Source organism: Nicotiana tomentosiformis, chromosome 5 (genome assembly GCF_000390325.3).
Source record: "Nicotiana tomentosiformis chromosome 5, ASM39032v3, whole genome shotgun sequence".
In the NCBI taxonomy this organism is placed as follows: Eukaryota; Viridiplantae; Streptophyta; class Magnoliopsida; order Solanales; family Solanaceae; genus Nicotiana; species Nicotiana tomentosiformis.
The window spans coordinates 16,539,898-16,561,757 of NC_090816.1; the positions used below are offsets into that span (position 1 = coordinate 16,539,898).

The 21,860-nt window shown below is 38.3% G+C and overlaps 1 protein-coding gene across 1 annotated transcript; it reads right to left on the reverse strand.

Moving 5' to 3' along the window:
• Positions 1-7,861: 7,861 nt before the first annotated feature.
• On the reverse strand, positions 7,862-8,347 carry LOC138891964 (uncharacterized). The gene has a single exon (XM_070175653.1). It carries the CDS (start codon positions 8,345-8,347, stop codon positions 7,862-7,864), a length of 486 nt encoding a protein of 161 aa, XP_070031754.1.
• Positions 8,348-21,860: the final 13,513 nt, after the last annotated feature.

Sequence of the window (21,860 nt, forward strand, 5' to 3'; positions counted from 1 at the left end):
AATCAGTTCGACTCGTCTGGTGACATTAGCAGTCGCCTGAAAAGAAATCTCACTCCCAGTCTCCTTAGCCATCTGCAATCTGATAGGCTGAGCAAGTCCATCAATAAACCTCCTCACCCTCTCTCTCTCGGTAGGAAGCAGGAGAATAGCATGACAGGCCAAATTCACAAAACGACTCTCATACTGAGTAACAGTCATACTGCCCTGCTGGAGACGCTCGAACTGACGGCGACCCTCTTCTCTCAATGTGATAGGCAGAAACTTCTCTATAAAGAGCTGAGAGAACTGGTCCCAAGTAAGAGCAGGCGACCCAGCTGGTCTGGTCAACAAGTAATCTCTCCACCATTTCTTGGCAGAACCAGTCATTTGAAACGCAGCAAAATCGACCCCATTGGTTTTCCACTATACCCATATTCCGTAAAACCTCGTGACAGCTGTCAAGATACTCCTGGGGATCCTCTGAAGGAGCACCACTGAAGTGAATAGGAAAGAGCTTGATAAACCTGTCTAATCTCCATAAGGCCTCAGAAGACATAGCTGGACCATCTCTGACCTGTGCCGCAATAACCGGCTGAACTAATCCGACTGGCTGAGCTGCTGGAGCCTGATACCGAGGAGCTATCTGCTCTGGAGTGGGAGTGGTAGGAGTCTGGGCTCCTCCTCCATCCTGAGAGACTATTGGTGCCATGGGAAATACGCCAGTCTAGGCCACACTCTCCATAAGGCCCACCAGACGGACCAAAGCGTCTTGAAGTACTGGGGTGGTAATGAACCCCTCCGAAACCTGAGCTGGTCCAGCAGGAACAGTCTGGACTGGAACCTCCTCCTCAAGCTCTATCTGAGGCTCCACTGCTGGGGCTGCTGCTCGGGCTCTAGGCTGAGCCCTGCCCCTACCTCGACCTATGCCCCGCATAGGAGCTGCCACTAGAGGCTCTAACTGCTGCTCAGGTGAGGAAGCGGTACGTGTTCTCGCCATATGTGAGAGAATAAGAGTAGAAGAGTTCAATCAGCATTGAGAAAGCAAAATCGCACGACAGAGAAGAAAAGAAGTGAAACTTGTTCCTAAACTTCATAGCCTCTGAAAGATAAGCACAGACGTCTCCGTACCAATCCTCTAGACTCTACTAAGCTTGCTCGTGAATCGTGCGACCTAGGTAACCTAGTGCTCTGATACCAACTGTCACGACCCGAAATTCTCCACCGACGGGACCGTGATGGTGCCTAACATTTTACTTGCTAGGCAAGCCAACGTTAGAAAAATCGTTAAACCAATTCCTTATTTCCATTCAGTAAATAACAATAATTAACTAAGATAAAATATAATAAGTGCGAAATATCATAAAACTATATTAATTACTACCACCCGGATCTGGAGTCGCAATTCACGAGCATTCTAGAATTTACTACAAATATTAATCTGAAAGAAATACAACTGTCTGAATGGAAGAAAACAGTAAGACATAAAAGATAGACGGGGACTTCAAGGTGTGTGAACGCCGACAGATCTACCTTGAGTCTCCGGATAGCGGACCAGTAGCAAATCTCGATCAACTTGAGCCGGTATCAAAATCTGCACAGAAAGTGCAGAGTGCAGCATCAGTATAACTGACCCCATGTACTGTAAGTGTCGAGCCTAACCTCGACGAAGTAGTGACGAGGCTAAGATAAGTCACCCACATATAACCTAAAAAGTATAATCATGCTAGTGGCAACAACATTAAATAAAGAAATAACGCATAAATAATGGGAAAGGAACATACAGTGGGGGAATACAACATAAAGAGTGAGAATAATGAAAAGACAGAATTAAATCGGAAATCCTTAAATGAATTGAGCAATTAAGACAGCAAGGAAAACTACACGGCATTACCCTTCGTGCTTTTACTCTCAACCTCCCCAAATAACAAATAAGACTGCACGGCATCACCCTTCGTGCTTTTACTCTCTTCCTCACAATATAAATATTTTATGCACGGCATCACCCTTCATTCTTTACACTCTTCCTCACAATATAAATAAATCATGCACGGCATTACCCTTCGTGCTTTACACTCTTCCTCACAATATAAATAATCATGCATGGCATCACCCTTCGTGCTTTACACTCCTCACAATTCACAGAATCAATAACAACGGATAGAGAGAAGTTTCACAAGAAATCAATATTTCATCAATGATTACTTTCACAATTTAACATCTCAACCTCGAACCAATATTCACAATTTTATCGACCTTGGTGAAACAGGATACAAGTCTCCAAACATTTCAACAACAACAATAAGCATAGATAACAAGGTTTAAGACTACAAATTTACAAGAAATTGAATTTCACTCGCATGTTATGACTCGACCACAACGTATAGATGCTCGTCACCTCAACTATACATCTTATTCAACAACAAAACACGTAGCAAATACTCACACAATACCTATTCCCTAAAGCCAAAGTTAGACACAACACTTACCTTGCTCCGAATGCCACTTAATTCTCAATCACAACTTTTCCTTTGGAATTCACCTCCAACCCACTCGTATCTATTCAAAAATGACTCAATAATATCAAATATTGCTAATGGAATCAATTATATTTCATAAATTAAATTTTCCAAATTTTCCTCCAAAAAGTCAAAAACTCTACCCCGGGCCCGCTTGGTCAAAACTCGAGGTTCGGACCAAAATCCTTTTACCCGTTCATCCCCGAGCCCGAATATATAATTGGTATTGGAATCTGACCCCAAATTGAGGTCTAAATCCCCAAATTCCCGAAATTCCTAGTTTCTACCCTATCCCCTAATTCTACCATGAAAACTCTAGATTTTTGGTTAAAAATTCAAGAAATGTAATGGGTAATTGAAAGAAAATGGTTTAGAATCACTTACCAATAATTTGGGGAAGAAATGACTCTTGAAATATTGCCTCTCACCATTTGGTTTTTGAGAAAAATGAGTTTTTGGCTAAAATCCCATTTTTGGATTCTGTTAAGTGCTGGGCGACAGTGTTCATCGCGTTCGCGAGAGTACTGTCACGTTTGCGAAGGGTACTGGCTGCCAAGCCTTTGCGTTCGCGAGACCCAGCTCGCATTCGCGATGATTACTCCCCTCTGACCTTCGCGTTCGCGAGACATGGCTCGCATTCGCGATGAAGCAATGACCAACCTCCCCCCCAGGTCCTCACATGCTTCGGGTTCGCATTGAGCCAGTCGCGTTCGCGAACAGTAAGTCCCCCATCACTTCGTGTTCGCGAAGAGTAAGTCCCCCATCACTTCGCGTTCGCGACCAGGCCTTCGCGTTCGCGAAGAAGAAAACTTCAGCTGCCTAGTTTACTCTTCGCGTTCGCGAGAGTACCTTCACGAACGCGAAGAAGGACATGCCAGAACACAGACACTACAGAAAAAATAGATTTCCAAAGTCCAAAACATCCCGTGACCTATCCGAAACTCACCCGAGCCCTCAGGGCTCCAAACCAAACATGCACACGGGTCTAAAAATATCATACGAACTTGATCGCGTGATCAAATCACCTAAATAACATCTAGAACTACGAATTTAGCACCAAATCAAAAGAAATCCTCAAGAACACTTAAAAATTACTATTTTCTCAACCGAAGGTCCGAATCACGTCAAATCAACTCCGTTTCTCACCAAATTTCTCAGACAGGTCTTAAATATCATAATGAACATGTACCGAGCTCCGTATCCAAAATATGGACCCGATACTAACAATGCCCAACATCAATCAATTCTTTAATTTTCAGACTTTTAATTTTCATCAAAAAATCATAATTTGAGCTAGGGACCTCCGAATTTGATTCCGGGCATACGCCCAGATCTCATAATTTGATACGGACCCACCAGAATTGTCAAAATACGGATCCGAGACCGTTTACTAAAAATATTGACTGAAGTCAACTAAAATCTACTTTTAAGGCAAAAATTCTTATTTTCATTAATTTTCAACATAAAAATTTTTTTAAAACCTGCCCGGACTGCGCATGCAAATCGAGGAAGGTAAAAATGAGATTTTTAAGGCTTAAGAGCATTCAATTTCTAAAACATAAGATGACCTTTTGGGTCATCACATCACTTTGGCCATAAATCTCCCACGAGAATATAATAGCTTGGTATTGGTTTGGAGTAATCTGTCAGAGGCCTCTATTTTAGCTTGAAATGGTCTAAATGTAAGAGAAATTCCATTTTCGGTAGTATCCAGGCGATTGAGGTTTGTGAAACTAGCCTCCAAAGTTTTCTCAATGAATAATTGAAACCAGTTGTTTGGAGAATATATGTGTTCTCTCTTATTGTTCAATACTAATTGAAGTGTCCCAAAATTTTCTCCACCATTCTTATCCGTATTGCAAATGCTTTTTACATGGTTATACAATAATTTTATTTTGGGTTAAACCCAAGAATGAAGAATATGTAAGAATGTTTAGAAAATTCTCAACAAGAACATAAAATTGTGGTTCAATATTTTGAAAATAGAAATGAAATAGGGACCTTACATTTTATGTTTATGGGTTTTAGGTGTTGAGTAGTGGATCAGATTCAATTAATTTGGGTTGGGGATTAAAAAGGAATAGAAGCCCTCCATGCGGCTCTTCCGTTAAAGTTGGGGCATATTTGTTTAATAGTTAGACGGTAGGGTTATTTTTGATCGAATAGTATAACGGAAAATTTTTTTAAATAATTTTCTATAGTAGAGGGATATTTTTGACCCTTTTTTGTTTATTAGCTATGTGGAAGTTAGGATGCAATACGTGATGTTTGGCCAAAACGCTACATTTTTAGTGCATTACTCTCATTATATGTTGTTAGTTTAGTGGTAAATTGCGCGACATTTGAGCTAAATTATATTACTTATGTGTAGGAGCATCAGAATAAAGTGTTTGCACGAAAAGAGGACGAAAATGCAAGAAAAGAGCATAAAAACACGAAGTACCCAAGCCTGGCTACAGGCCAAGCATATCCAGCTCTATAGCCAGCTTGACAGCGCTACAAGCCAGTCGTAGCAAGCTCTATTTCCTGGCTGACCACGCTATAAGCCTTGCCTCGCGAGGTCTATAGCCCGGTGATCGAAAGTGCGTGAATTAAAAGACTCCGACCCAAATTTGGACTTAAGGACCTCGAACCCTAACCTATAAATACTCCCTAAACATGTCTTAGGGGGTTGAACATTATTGGAGAGGCAAGAAGGCTATGAGAACACTTGGAAGCAACGAATCATAAGAGTTTTCTCTTCCGTTCTTCCTTAATATGTATTTTAATGCTTTCAATTATTATCATGATTGTTAGTATGGTTATGAGTAGCTAAACTTTCTCATCTAGGGTTTGATGGAACCTTTTGAAGGATGATTTTTCTATTGCGTTTAATATAATTTTGCCATTGAATTTTCTCTTCTTGTTCAACTACGTGATTATCTTAGTTGATTGAAGGGCCCTCAATTGATTGTACCTATTTAGTGTGTATACTTGGAAAAGAATACATATTTAGGTAGTTGTTGAATAATATCACTCCTAACGTATTGGAGGAATCAATACGAACGGTTTAAAGGTGGGATTAGGAATAACGAAATCTTGGTGCGATTTGAGTGAGCGATAAACTAGTGCCAGCTAGCGTGGTTCGGAAGAATACGTCTAGTAAATTATGGTAGTTGCTCGAAAGAGAATTACGACACTCGAAGTACTCATGATCGGTAGAGAATACTTAGGCAAAATTATAGAAAACGTAGCGGGGAGAATTCTGACAATTGGGGATATCATAACTCTAGGCCTCCTTAATCTTGTCTCGAACTCTTATTATCTTTATTTAATAATTCTACTTTAATTAGTTAGAAATAAAATCTCAATCTTTATAACTTCAGAATTTGTTCAGACTTATCTTCTTAGTGATAGTGACAGTTGTAGCTAAGTTTTAGTTCTCTGTGGGATTTGACTCCGGACTTTTAGATCGGATTATATTTGTAGTGGCCACTTATCCTCTTTAGGATTAGAGTTGGGCATGATCTATTCCCCCCAGCATTTGGTAGGTAGTTTGGAGTAAAACCATAAAGCTCTTGCTAACAAGTATTTATGATTTCTTTCAACAATGCCATTATGTTGAGGTGTATGAGAATAAGTTATTTAGTGAATGATCCCGTTATGTGAAAAATATTGTATGGCAGAAGTAGAAAGGCCAATTTCTAAGGCATTATCACTTCTAATGGTTTTGACTGGAAGATTAAATTGGGTTCTGACCATGGAGATAAAGTCTTTTAGCAAATTGAAAGCATTACTTTTGGAGTGCATTTGATGAGTCCAGGTTGCCCTACTATGATCATCCATAATGGTTAGGAAATACCTTGCACCAAAGTATGTGTTAGTATTATAGGGTCCCTAGGTGTCAACATGAATGAGTTCAAACAAAGACTTGGAAACTGAATTACTTTGGGGAAATGGTAGCCTTGCCCGCCTTGCTAGGAGACAAATGGGACACAACAAAAGATTATTTAGAAGATAGTCGAGCAGAAATGGAAGAAATACTTTTCATTCTAGCAAAAGGAATGTGTCCCAACCTACGATACCAAAGTACATCATGTTTGTTTATACTAGGTACATCATTACTGGAAACTAAAGGAACACAATTCAATGCATATTTAGATTGTTTAGTATTGGTAAAGAACCTATCACCATTATTCATACATTGCACATCTTTATTGAAAACAAAATTAGGACAACTAGGACTAGAATTAGTCTCATTGGCATGAAGGAGCTTGTAGAGGCCTTGGTCCTGTCTACCAAGATCTAGAAGCTTCCTCATGAAATGGGCCTGTATCAAAAGTCAAGAAGAGGAAGTAAACAAGACCATGCAGTGAAATTGCTGAATCAACTTGTAAACTGAGACTAAATTGTATTGAAAACGAGGAATATATAAGACTTTATCAAGAGTTAAAGAAGGGAACAAGGTAACAGAACCAGTATAAGTAACTTTTTCTTTATAACCATTGGGAAGAGTTACCAAATAAGGAGTAGGAAGTGGAGTAAGATTAGAAAGTATGTTTTTGTTTGAGGTCATATGGTCAGTATCTCCACTATCTATAATCCAAACATTTCTAGTAGCACCAAATAACAAGCAAACATGAGAATCATCATTAATATAAATAGGCAGAGAGAAAGTACTACCAGCAAAGTTGGCAGATCCCATGAGGTTAGTTTGAGAATCAACAGCTGAAGAAACTTGATTTTGTTGCAGGAGAGACATAAGTTATGCATACTGTTGCTTGGTCAATCCAGGTACTGAAGAGGCATGTTCCTCACGATCAGAAGCAGTGTAAAGTTGAGGTGAGTTGTACTGTAGAGTGTAGGCTTTTGCAGGATACTCAGCCTCAACAGTCACATTAACAGCCATCCTTTTCCCCTTATTGAATTTGAAATTTTGTGAAAATCCAGGTAACTTGTAGCATTTGTCGATTAGGTGTCCAGGTGTTTTACAATATTTGCAAAACATATTTCCCCTGGACTGATCAAAGTCCATTTTCTGATTATATTGCTTAGGAGAGAATGTCTTATTGTTGACATTGGCATTGGCATTTGTATGGAAAGTTTTATTATTGGCATTTACATTAAAAAGAAATAGATTCTGGAACCAGTTGGGGAGTGTATTGAACTTGCCTCTGATTTTCATCATGAAGTAGAATATTGTATGCACTATCAAGTGTGGGAGGAGGTTGCATCATGTGCAAATTGCTTCTCACTCCCACATATATTTCATTTAGGCCCATAAGATATTGATGAAGCTTATCCTCCTCCTTATCCTTTTGAATACCATCTCTTGCAGCACACATGAAACGATTTCCATGGTTCTTACGCATTGTACCCAACTCATCCTAGAGCTTCTTTAGTTTATTGAAATAGGACACAATATCAAGGGAACCTTGTTGTGTGGATGCCAATTCCTTATTTATTTCAAACACCTTAGTACCATTTACAGCCCCAGACCTACGCTCCAATTGATTCCAAATACTCTTAGTTGTCTCGGAGTACTGGACACTCTTAGCTATAGTTGGTGAAAGTGAGATGGTTAGCCATGAAATTACCATATTATTGCATCTATCCCATTGACGCAACTTTGAAACATCAGTGGTAATTGGCCTAGGACATGAGCCATCCACAAATTTTATTTTACTCTTAGCAGAAAGAGACACTATCATACTTCTTCTCCATCCTCCATACCCTGACCCAGAGAATGGAGTGATCACCAAACACATCCCAGGTATATCAGACGAATGGAGAAATAAGGGACTTGCAGGGTTAGGAATGTATGTAAAGTTATCACTAAAACTAGCATTTACAGGAATTTCAGTATTCGCCATTTTAGGAAGGTACAAAACACTCAAATGCAAAAATAATATTTAAGATTTTTCTGTCACCAAAAAAACAAAATCTTCCAAACTAATTCCAAATAAAATCAGCAAAAGAGAGAAATACTCACTGAGAATCCAATTTCCAACAAAAGTATAGAAATATTATCATCGCAGACCAGTCCGAAGAACAGTCGCAAAAAAAAAAAAGGCGAACGGGCAAAACCTTCGATTCAAACGGTGAGGGTAAGATCGATCGACTCCTCTTGTCAAGATCTATCTAACGCACATGGCTCTTATACCATGTGAACATTAACAAACCAACTGCAACGTATGTGAATTTGATTAGGGTTTCAGATAAGAAGAAAGAAGAAAGCTCAGAGAAAAATCAATATTTTCATTATGAGTGTAAAAAACTGTCTAGAGACTTATATTTATACTAGGGGCAAAACTGTAAACACACTACCCTCTTTATATGGGTTGTAAACCCGAAAACTTATAAATACACGTGAGCCAAACCTTGGGCTAGATCTGGACTAAAACTAACTAATAAGACTAACTAATAAGTGAGATGTATCCAAGATCATGTCTAATAGGTCTAACCAGGTAAAGACGTCAACCTATTATCACGTGTTAAAATTTAAAAGTAATAGTATAAAAAGATTTTATATTATCTACACAAAAAAGTAAAATCTTATACTGATTAGTCCCTATATTCAGGGGTGGAGCTAGAGTGTCGAGAACATATTTGGCCGAACCTAGTAGTTTTAGTCCAAATCTTGTGTTTGCCTTAAAAAACTCATCGAGTATTTATAAATTATTAACTTAGAACCCAGTGACTTAAAAGAATTCGAATTCAAAACCCATAAACTTGAAATTTTGGCTTCGCCTCTGCCTACATTGCCACGACAACAAAGAACAAAAATATTGTAAGGCTACCGCAAAAAGAAAATAATCTTTGCTCTAGAAATATGTACTATATCATTAAGAAAAAAGAGTAAAAATTGACAAGCGGTCAAGATAGAAAAAACTCCCTTATATATTGGCAAAGTTGAGGGACGAAAGAACTTTACAATAGTAGTTTGTATATAAAAGGAGACCATAAGAGACTTGCCAATGCGGTCCAGATGTGTGTGCTTCCATATTCGATGATCATTTCGGAAAGCAATATTAATCATAGATATTTGTTAAAATATAGAGGTCGAAACAAAAACATGATGTGCCATCTCAATATCATAGGGTCCATTTAAGGGTGGCAAGTGGGTTGGTCCCGGGCCTAAACGGGCCAAGTGGGCCGGTCCAAACGGTCCCGGTCTCGGACCGGTCCCAAATTAAACGGGATAAATGGTTACGAGCTAAACAGTCTTTTTTGTAGGGACCGGTCCGGGACCGGGACCGTTTGATCTCGGGCTAAACGGTCCCGGCCCGTGAGCTAAATGGGCTAAGTGGGCCCAACAGATATTTTTAAAAAAAAAAATTAAATAGATATTAGAGACAAAAGGATGTTAAAAAAAATATCTAAAGCAATGCTTTGTAAATTTTTTTATAGAATTGTGACCTAAATTTTATTTAACATCCTAAATTTTAATATTCAATATTTAATATCGAATATAGCTTATATATATATATACACTATACTATATATACATCTTATATCGAATTTAACTTTATATATATATATATATATATATATATATATATATATATATATATATATATATATATATATATATAGCTTATATATTATACATTTAGTATATATACTATACTATACTATATATACATCTCATTTAGTATATATACTATTGTGATGACCCAAAATATTATTTTTAAATTTAATAAGTAATTCTGTGTTCTAAGACCTCGAAAAGCACCATTTATCCTTCCTCGTCTTGCGTGCGCAGTCCGTAAAATTTTCTGAAAAGTTTTTATTTGAAAAATGAATTAAAATGTAAAATAGAGTTTTAAAATTTAAGTGAGTTGACTTTAGTCAATATTTTTAGCAAACGGATCCGGATCAGTATTTTGATAGTTTCGGTAGCTTCGTATTGTGATTTGGGAGTTGGGCGTATGCCCGAAATTTAATTTGGAGGTCCCTAGCTTAAGTTATGACCATTTAACAGAACTAGCAATTTAAAGGCTAAAGATTTTCAAGTTTGACCACGGGGTTGACTTTTTGATATCGGGGTCGGAATCCGATTCGGAAAATTAGAATAGCTCCGTTATATCATTTATGACTTGTGTGCCAAATTTAAAGTCATTCCGGATTCATTTAACATGTTTTGGCACAAGATTTGTAAATTGAAAAGTTTGAAAACTCAAAAGATCGAATCGAGGTGTGAATTGTAATTCTAGCGTCATTTGACGTAATATGTGACCCCGAGTAAGTCCGTATAATATTTTAGAACTTGTTGGTATATTTGTTTGAGATCCCGAGGGTCTCGGGTGGATTTCGGGTGGTCAACAGAATTTAATTTTGGCATTTCAAGAACGTTCGACGTCGTTTCTTCAAGAATAAGTGGTATCCCATTAAGCAAATGAATTCCAAATTCAATTTTGATGGAAGCATTAGATCCGTATTGATATTTTGGAGCCATAGCAAAATGAATCGTCGAATTCGGACATCGTATGAGAGAGTTATGCCCATTTTCGTGTCGGAAAAGATTTTTCGTAGCCGCCAGCGCCCAGGGTAGCGTGGGGCGCTAACCCTGGCGCTGGGAATTATTGGTGTTCTGGAAAGTGTGCCACAGGAAGCGCCCCACGCTACCTGTGGCGCTCGAAAATGCCAAAAATCCCCCATAAAATGGGGAGTTTAGCCATTTTACTCATTTTTGAGTTTGGGGAGCTCGGTTTAGGCGATATTTGGGCGATTTTTACGGGAAAAAATTGGGATAAATGTTCCTTATCCTATATTGATTATATTTGATAATTACATACTCATTTACATCATGAATCCATGAATTTATGGAAGAAAAATCAGATTTTTACAAAACCTTCCAAAAAATATAAAACGAAGATTCGAAGGTCAATCCGATATCGGAATTTGATAATTTTTATATGGTTGGACTCGTCTCGGAATGAGTGTTCGAATTTCGTAAGTTTTTTCGAGATTTGAGATGTGAGACCCACTATCAATTTTTAAAGTTAATTTCATATTTTTATCCGAAAAATTAATAAATTCATATGAAATTAATTCCTACGATTTGTATTGAGTATATCGAATTATCTGTGAATAGATTTGAAGCTTTTGGAGACAAATTTAAAAGGAAAAGTTATGGTCGAGTAATTTATTGGAATTTGCATAGCTAGGTAAGTGTCGTGGTTAACCTTGACTTGAGGGATTAGACCCCTTAAAATATTTGTTATGTGAAATGCATGTGAATGACGTATAGGCGAGGTGACGAGTGTCTATACATCATCAAATTAATTATTTGCATAATTATTTGAAAACCATAAATTGTTCTAAGAGACGAATTAATTGTTATAATAATTATTTATTTCCTATTCCTTGACAAATATTAATCCTTGAATTCCTGCAATAATTGTTACATGCTATTTGATTTATGTGTATTAATTGCTACTTGACATTTAGCATATTAAATATTAAACTGTCTATTTTCTCCCCGATTTTCATAATAAATTGCTAATTGTCATTGCTTGTTTCATAATTAAATCATAACTATTGAATGCTTGTTTTTTTAAAATTTTATATTAATTATTACATTTATTGGGGAAATTTATTCTATAAGAATTGGTAAATGAATATATTGGAGGAGCGGGTTGCGCACCGCAACAGAGTTGATTGAAATGAATATATTGGAGGATCGGGTTGCACGCCACAACAGACTTATTTAAAAGTCCATATTGGAGGATCGGGTTGCACGCCGCAATAGACTTGATTAAAAGTCCATATTGGAGGATCGGGTTGCACGCCGCAACAGACTTGTTTAAAAGTCCATATTGGAGGATCGGGTTGCACGCCGCAACAGACTTGTTAAAAAGTTAATATTGGAGGATCGGGTTGTACGCCGCAATAGACTTATTGAAAAGTCAATATTGGAGGATCGGATTGCACGCCGCAACAGACTTATTTAAAAGTCTATATATATACTTGATTGAAATAAATATATGACATACTTGATTAAAAGAAAAATATTGGGAGAGCGGGTTGCACGCTGCAACAGAATTGAATGTGAATATATTGTGAGAGCGAATTCACGCTGCAACAGAATTTATGGAAATGATAATTGATTATAAATACTGAGTTGGCTTCAACCATTATAAATGAGTTACCTGATTTATTTCTATTATTGATGTTGTTACTAATATTGCGTACAGGTTAATGTAAGTGAACCGCCTTAGCCTCGTCACTACTTCGTCGAGGTTAGGCTCAGCACTTACCAGTATATGGGGTCGGTTGTACTGATACTACACTCTGCACTTCTTTTGCAGATTTCGGAGTTGGTCCCAGCGGCGTACCATAGACTTGCTCGGATTTCAGCTACTCAGAGGAGACTTGAGGTACAACTGCACGGCGTTCGCAGTTCTGAAGTCCCCGTCTACTGTACCTTAGCTGTGTGTTTATTTCCAGACAGCTTTATTTTATTCAGACCTTTATTTTTATTATTCTAGAAGCGCGTGCACTTGTGACACCAATTCTGGGATGGTATTTAGACGCAATTATTTTTGTGGATTATTCACTATATTTCAGACCTTACTTCCGCATTTGTTTCTTTATTATTAATAAATTTAAAAATTGTTTAAAAATGGCTAATATTATTTTAACTTTGGCTTGCCTAGCAAGTGAAATGTTAGGCGTCATCACGATCCGAAGGTGGAAATTTCGGGTCGTGACAGTTGGTATTAGAGTACTAGGTTACATAGGTCTCACGAGTCATGAGGAAGCTTAGTAGAGTCTGAAAGATCCGTACGGAGACGTTTGTACTTATATCTCAGAGGCTATGAAGTTTAGGAATAATATCACCTCTTTCATTCCTTATCGTGCGACATTGATCTTGCTTGAAAACTATATCTCACATTCCTTTGTATCTACTCGTGTATGACATTGCGCTCTCGGTATCAGTTGTTCGTCGACGGTTCGTGATGCCGCAAATGAACTATGAGGGAGCCATAGATGCTCAAATATTGCCTCAACGTGTGATTCCGACTGAAGATGCGGACGTATAAGGAGATCACCCAGTGAATAATGTGGGGGGTGCAACGTATCTTGGCATCTGGTTGATTTATGCGAGTTGTGAAGGTTAATATTGTGGACCATCGGACGAGGTGAACAATGACTTCGCGCCGAGTGGGGGAGTCCACTATCGATGAATGGATTGCGAGTCGTGTGTTAGATCAGCTTTGGCCTGAAATGTATATATGTGGTACTAAAAGTTTCTACCAAAATTTACATGTGTTTAAGGCCCGATATCTTGTAGAGAATAAGGTTGGTACTTGCGGTATGTCCGCCTCCGAAATAATCTTATACTTCAGTACTAAAGGAGTTAGAGAAACAATATTAAATTTACAGAAGGCCTACTCGGCATGGACGTCACGGTTGTGGATTTTGGGGTGCTTCGGAGGAAGTACAGTGGTTGACGAGATTCTGGACTAAGAATTGTCTGTATGGAGCTCTACTTTTGTGATCATTGTATATAAATAAGGGTAAAGTCTATCCCAAAGAAGAATTGAAGAGTATATTAAGAAATGGGCCAGCTCAACAGTGTTGAGTCAGCATAACAAAAGAAGAAATTGGCCTTGGGAGAGATAATTCTCCACAGGTGTCTGTGGCAAGCCTATGAAGAGGGCAGACCAGCCAATACAACACCGCCCACTTGGCTCGATTCTCAGGAATACTTTTGAAAGAGTTTGTTTCTCGAACTCTCTGTAATGTATGGCGCATAGGGTTTGAACGATTGCGTCAGGTCACCATGACGGTGTCATAATATGCCATCAGGTTCAATAAGTTAGCCTGTCATATTCCTACTTTGCTTCTTACAGCCAGAGAGTGAGTCCACATAATCATTAAAGGACTCAATTATGATCATAAAATTTTGTATGAATCGGGAGCTACAGGCTAATATTTCATTTCCACTAGTGGTAGAAATTGCGAAGATATTAGAACGTGTTCGGGGTGAGGAAAAAGGAAACTAAGGAGACCAAGACGTCTCAAGGTTCTGGGGGATTCAGTGGATTCTACTCTGTGAGTATAAATCATTATGGCGGGGGCTCGGGCAGTCGGCGAGCCCAGTTCGCACATAGGATTAATCGAGGTGCTCTAGTAAGTTCTTTTAATGCACCACTGACATAAGTGTCCTACAATGGTTATTCCAGTTATTTGGCACAGACTCAGTATGAGCAGCCAAACTCGCAAATGGGTTGCTATGAATGCGGTGATACTAGGCACATCATGAGAAAATTATCCCAAACTTGGGAGAGACATATTTCATCAAAGCACTCAGGCTACGTGCCCCATTGCAGTTACTACACCACCCACAGGACCAGTTAGGGGTGGAGGACAGGCAGGTAGAAGGCGTCCTAGAGGTGGAGACCCAGCCATTGTTACAATTGTTTTATGGTATGGCGGAGGTCGATACATCAGATGGTGTCGTTACAGGCGCGACCTCAATTTAATATAAAGGAATAATTTCCTTAACTTGATTTGGTTCTGAGTATCGAGACGAGTCCTCCTATTGTATCCCACTTATGAGTGGGCTTCGTAATTCTATAATCTACTTATGTGTCTACTTCTGTTGGGAGGTTTTATGGAGATAACTACACCTATCATTCCATGATGGACTCTAATAAGATCTGTGAGGATAAAGGTGCCTTTCTGGTACTTATTTCGGTATATTCTGATGTATTTTTGGATAATTAATTACAAATTATGAATTATATGCCCTACCGGTGTGGGGTTCATTATGTGTTGTGATTTTGTTTAACGAAAGTTATTTAAAAAGAGAAAATGGAAATTTTCGATTGGCACGATGTGCATATTACTTGTGATTCAAAACTGAGAACGAGATCCTCACATTTTAATATAAAATGATATGTTTAAACCGGGCTACAAGCTGTGGTGGAAGTTATATAAGGACGAGATCCTTGTGATAAAAACCCTTGTGTTTAAATCCTCCCTTGTGAAATTAAATTTGTACTATAGTACTAATAGGGAGTCATGCCTTCTAGTCTTATTTTAAAATATTTGTATGAAATTCTCTGTGCATACTTGCCAAATTCGTGTTGTAATATTGAGTTGTAACCTACGAGGTAGGTGCCCGCCCAGGTGGTGTTAAATGTGACTCGTTAATTCGGGTAAATAATTATGAGGTCTTCATGCCTCGCATCTCGTTATTAGTATTGTGAAGGTTTGAAACGAGATTTTTGTTAACATGAAGTTAATTGACGATTCTATAATTGATTATGAACAACTATTAAGACCAGATTAACCCAGAAAGGTGTCTCATTCAGATGGTCAGACGCGTGTGAGTTGAGCTTTCAGAAGCTCAAGACCGCTTTGATTACGGCTCCAGTGTCGGTATTACCCACAGGTTCAGGATCATATATGGTATGTTGTGACGCATCTCACATTGGGCTTGGTGCAGTATTAATGCAAGATGGCAAGGTAATTGCATATGCGATGCGGCAGTTGAAAGTTCATAAGAAGAATTATCCTGTCCATGACTTAGAATTGGCAGCCATTGTTCATGCGCTGAAGATTTGGAGGCATTACCTCTACGGTGTCTCATGTGAGGTATTTACTGATCATCGCAACCTTCAATGTCTGTTCAAACAAAAAGATCTTAATTTGAGGCAGAGGAGATGGTTGGAGTTGTTAAAAGACTATGATATCACCATTTTGTATCACCCCGGAAAGGCCAATGTGATGGCCGATGCTTTGAGTAGAAAGGCTGTGAGTATGGGCAGTCTTGCGTATATTCCGGTTGGTGAAGAGGCCATTAGCTGTAGATGTTTAGACTTTGGCTAATCAGTTCGTGAGGTTAGATATTTCAGAACCCAGTCGGGTTCTAGCTTGTACAGTCTCTCGGTCTTCTTTATATGAGCGCATCAGAGAGAGGCAGTATGATGATCCTCACTTACTTGTCTTTAAGGACACGGTGCGACACGGTGATGCCAAACGGGTTGCTATGGGGGAAGATGGAACTCTGCGAATGCCAGGCCATATTTGTGTGCCTAATGTGGATGGGCTTCGTGAATTAATTCTTGAAGAGGCACACAGTTCCAGGTATTCTATTCATCCAGGTGCCGGAAAAATGTATCAAGATTTGCGGCAACATTATTGGTGGAGGAGAATGAAAAAGGATATAGTTGCACATGTAACTCGGTGTCTGAATTGTCAGCAAGTTAAGTACGAGCATCAGAGACCTGGTGGTTTGTTTCAGAAGTTAGAAATTCCTGAGTGGAAGTAGGAGCGTATCACAATGGATTTTGTTGTTGGGCTCCTACAGACTCAGAGAAAGTTTGATGCAGTTTGGGTCATTGTGGACAGGTTGACCAAGTCAGCCCATTTCATTCCAGTGATAGTTACCTATTCTTCAGAGAGGTTAGCTGAAATTTACATTCGTGAGATTGTCCGCCTTCACGGTATGCCCGTGTCTATTATTTCAGATTGAGGTACGCAGTTTACCTCATATTTCTGGAGGGATGTACAACGTGAGTTAGGCACGCGGGTGGAGTTGAGTACAGCATTTCATCCACATACTGATGGACAGTCAGAGCGCACTATTCAGATATTGGAACATATGCTCTGCGCTTGTGTTATAGACTTTGGAGGTTCTTGGGATCATTTCTTGCCACTTGCGGAGTTTGCTTATAATAATAGCTACCAGTCGAGCATTCAGATGGCTCCATATGAGGCATTATACGGAAGGCGATGCCGATCGCCAGTTGGTTGATTTGAACCGGGAGAGGCTCGGTTGTTGGGTATCGATTTGGTACAGGATGCCTTGGATAAGGTCAAGATTATTCAGGATCGACTTCGCACAGCTCAGTCTAGGCAAAAGAGTTATGCCGACCGTAAAGTTCGTGATATTTCATTCATGGTTGAAGAACGAATATTGCTCCGGGATTCACCTATGAAAGGTGTAATGAGGTTCAAAAATAAGGGCAAGCTGAGCCCTAGGTATATTGGACCCTTTGAAATTCTTGAAAGGGTGGGTGAAGTAGCCTACAGGCTTGCATTACCACCTACTTTATCAGCGGTTCATCCAGTGTTCCAGGTGTCTATGCTCCGTAAATATCATGGTGATCCGTCCCATGTGTTAAATTTCAGCTCAGTCCAATTGGACAAAGATTTGACTTACGAGGAGGAGCCGGTGGCTATTCTAGCCCGGCAGGGCCGACAGTTGAGGTCTAAGAGTTATCCTTCAATTCGGGTGCAATGGAGAGGTCAGTCGTTAGAGGCATCTACCTGGGAGTCCGAGTCGGACATGCGGAGTAAATATCCACACCTTTACTCCAACTCAGGTACTTTTTTTTCTAACTCCGTTCGAGGACGAACGTTTATTTTAGAGGTGGAAAATGTGATGACCCAAAATATCATCTTTAAATTTAATAAGTAATTCTGTGTTCTAAGACCTCGAAAAGCACCATTTATCCTTCCTCGACTTGTGTGTGCAGTCCGTAAAATTTTCTGAAAAGTTTTCATGTGAAAAATGAATTAAAATGCGAAATAGATTTTTAAAATTCAAGTGAGCTGACTTTGGTCAACATTTTTAGCAAACAGACCCGGATCAGTATTTTGACAGTTTTGGTAGCTCCGTATTGTAATTTGGGACTTGGGCGTATGCCCGAAATTTAATTTGGAAGTCCCTAACTTAAGTTATGACCATTTAACGGAACTAGCAATTTAAAGGCTAAAGATTTCTAACTTTGACCACGAGGTTGACTTTTTGATATCGGGGTCAGAATCCGATTCGAAAAATTAGAATAGCTCTGTTATGTCATTTATGAGTTGTGTGCCAAATTTAAAGTCATTCCGAATTCATTTAACATGTTTTGGCACAAGATTTGTAAATTAAAAAGTTTGGAAACTCAAAAGCTCGAATCGAGGTGTGAATTATAATTTTAGCATCGTTTGACGTGATATGAGACCCCGAGTAAATCCGTATAATATTTTAGGACTTGTTGGTATATTTGGTTGAGATCCTGAGGGTCTCGGGTGGATTTCGGGTGGTCAACGAACTTTAATTTTGGCATTTCAAGAACGTTCGACGTCGCTTCTTCAAGAATAAGTGGTATCCCATTAAGCAAATGAATTTCAATATCAGTTTTTATGTAAGCATTAGATCTGTACTGAAATTTTGGAGCCATAGGAAAATGAATCGTCGAATTCGGACATCATATGAGAGAGTTATGCCCATTTTCGTGTCGGAAAAGATTTTTCGTAGCCGCCAGCGCCCAGGGTAGCGTGGGGCGCTAGCCCTGGCGCTGGGAATTATTGGTGTTCTGGAAAGTGCACCACAGACAACGCCCCACGCTACCTTTGGTGCTCGAAAGCGCCATAAACCCCATAAAATGGGGAGTTTAACCATTTTACTCATTTTTGAGTTTGGGGAGCTCGGTTTAGGCGATATTTGGGCAATTTTCACGGAAAAAAATTAGGGTAAGTGTTCCTTATCCTATATTGATTATATTTCATGATTAAATACTCATTTACATCATGAATCCATGAATTTATGGAAGAAAAATCAGATATTTACAAAACCTTCCAAAAAAAGTAAAACGAAGATTTGAAGGTCAATCCGATGTCGGAATTTGATAATTTTTATATGGTTGAACTCGTCTCGAAATGAGTGTTCGAATTTCGTAAGTTTTTTCGAGATTTGAGATGTGGGCTCCACTGTCAACTTTTAAAGTGAATTTCAGATTTTTATCTGGAAAATTAGTAAATTCATATGGAATTAATTCCTACGATTTGTATTGAGTATATCGAATTATTTGTGAATAGATTTGAAGCTTTTGGAGACAAATTTAAAAGGAAAAGTTGTGGTCGAGTAATTTATTAGAATTTGCATAGCGAGGTAAGTATCGTGGTTAACCTTGACTTGAGGGAATAGAACCCTTAATATATTTGTTATATAAAATGCATGTGAACGACGTATAGGCGAGGTGACGAGTGTTTATACGTCGTCAAATTAATTATTTGCATAATTATTTAAAAATCATAAATTGTTCTAAGAGACGAATTAATTGTTATAATAATTATTTCTTTCCTATTCCTTGACAAATATTAATCCTTGAATTCCTGCAATAATTGTTACATGCTATTTGATTTATGTGTATTAATTGCTACTTGACATTTAGCATATTAAATATTAAACTGTCTATTTTCTCCCCGATTTTTATAATAAATTGCTAATTGTCATTGCTTATTTCATAATTAAATTATAACTATTGAATGCTTGTTGTTTTAAATTTTTTTATTAATTGTTACATTTATTGGGGCAATTTATTCTATAAGAATTGGTAAATAAATATATTGGAGGAGCGGGTTGCGCGCCGCAACAGAGTTGATTGAAATGAATATGTTGGAGGAGCGGGTTGCGCGCCGCAATAGAGTTGATTGAAATGAATATATTGGAGGATCGGGTTGCACGCCGCAACAGACTTGTTTAAAATTCCATATTGGAGGATCGGGTTGCACGCCGCAACAGACTTGATTAAAAGTCCATATTGGAGGATCGGGTTGCACGCCGCATCAGACTTGTTTAAAAGTCCATATTGGAGGATCGGGTTGCACGCCGCAATAGACTTGTTTAAAAGTCCATATTGGAGGATCGGTTTGCACGCCGCAATAAACTTGTTTAAAAGTTATTATTGGAGGATCAGGTTTCACGCCGCAACAGACTTGTTAAAATGTTAATATTGGAGGATCGGGTTGTACGCCGCAATAGACTTATTGAAAAGTCAATATTGGGGGATCGGATTGCACGCCGCAACAGACTTATTTAAAAGTCTATATATATACTTGATTGAAATAAATATATAACATACTTGATTAAAAGAAAAATATTGGGAGAGCGGGTTGCACGCTGCAACAGAATTGAATGTGAATATATTGTGAGAGCGGGTTGCACGCTGCAACAGAATTTATGAATATAATAATTGATTATAACTGCTGAGTTGGCTTCAACCATTATAAATGAGTTACCTCATTTATTTCTATTATTGATGTTGTTACTAATATTGCGTACAGGTTAATGTAAGTGAACCGCCTTAGCCTCGTCACTACTTCGTCGAGGTTAGGCTCAACACTTACCAGTATATGGGGTCGGTTGTACTGATACTACACTCTGCACTTCTTGTGCAGATTTCGGAGTTGGTCCCAGCGGCGTACCATAGACTTGCTCGGATTTCAGCTACTCAGAGGAGACTTGAGGTATAACTGTACGGCATTCGCAGTCTGAAATCCCCGTCTATTGTACCTTAGCTGTGTGTTTATTTTCAGACAGCTTTATTTTATTCAGACCTTTATTTTTATTATTCTAGAAGCTCGTGCAATTGTGACAATAATTCTGGGATGGTATTTAGACGCCCTTATTTTTATGGATTATTCACTATATTATTAATAAAAGCTATATTCGATAAGCTGTATATACATCTTATATAGCTTATATAAGATGTATATATAGTATAGTATAGTATATATACTAAATGTATATATATATAAGCTATATATATATATATATATATATATATATATCGAATATATACATCGAATATAGCTTATATATTATACACTTAGTAACAATAAAGTAAGCAATAGTAGCAATTATAGAAGGAAATTAAAGAGAGATTGTGATAGATTGATGATTTTGTAAGAAAAATAAAAGAATGAATGGGTATTTATAGTTGAAAATAAGGAAAAAAATATAATTATAAAAAGTTTGGGGTTAAAACAAAGTTGGGGAGGGGGGAGAGGAGTTAAATGGCTATTTTATAAATAGCCAACGGCTATTTTTGACAGCCCAACGGCTATATTTTTTTAAAATAATAAAAATAAATTAAATAAATTAAGAAAATATAGCCGTTGGGACCGTTTGGCCCGCTAAAGGACCGGTCCCGGTCCCTGGCAAGCTAAATGGTCCCGGGCCTGACGGACCCAAAGCATAGGACCAGCCTACGAGACCGGCTCAGACCCACTAAAACCGGGCCAAACGGTCCTGGCCCGTTTAGCCCGTTTGGCCCGCGGTCTCGAGCCGATCCCGGGCCTGGACCGACCCACTTGCCACCCTTAGGTCCATTCTTCATGCTCCCATAATGATTTATATGACAATAACAATAAATCCAGTATAATGATGATATATATGAGTGTTTGTAAAAGTTACAATTATCATTAAGTCTATATTATTATTATTATTATTATTATTATTATTATTATTATTATTATTATTATTATTATTATTATTATTATTATTATTATTACAACAATAACAACAAACTCAGTATAATTTCTTATGTGGGGTCTGTGAAGGATAATATGTACGCAGACCTTATATTATAATTA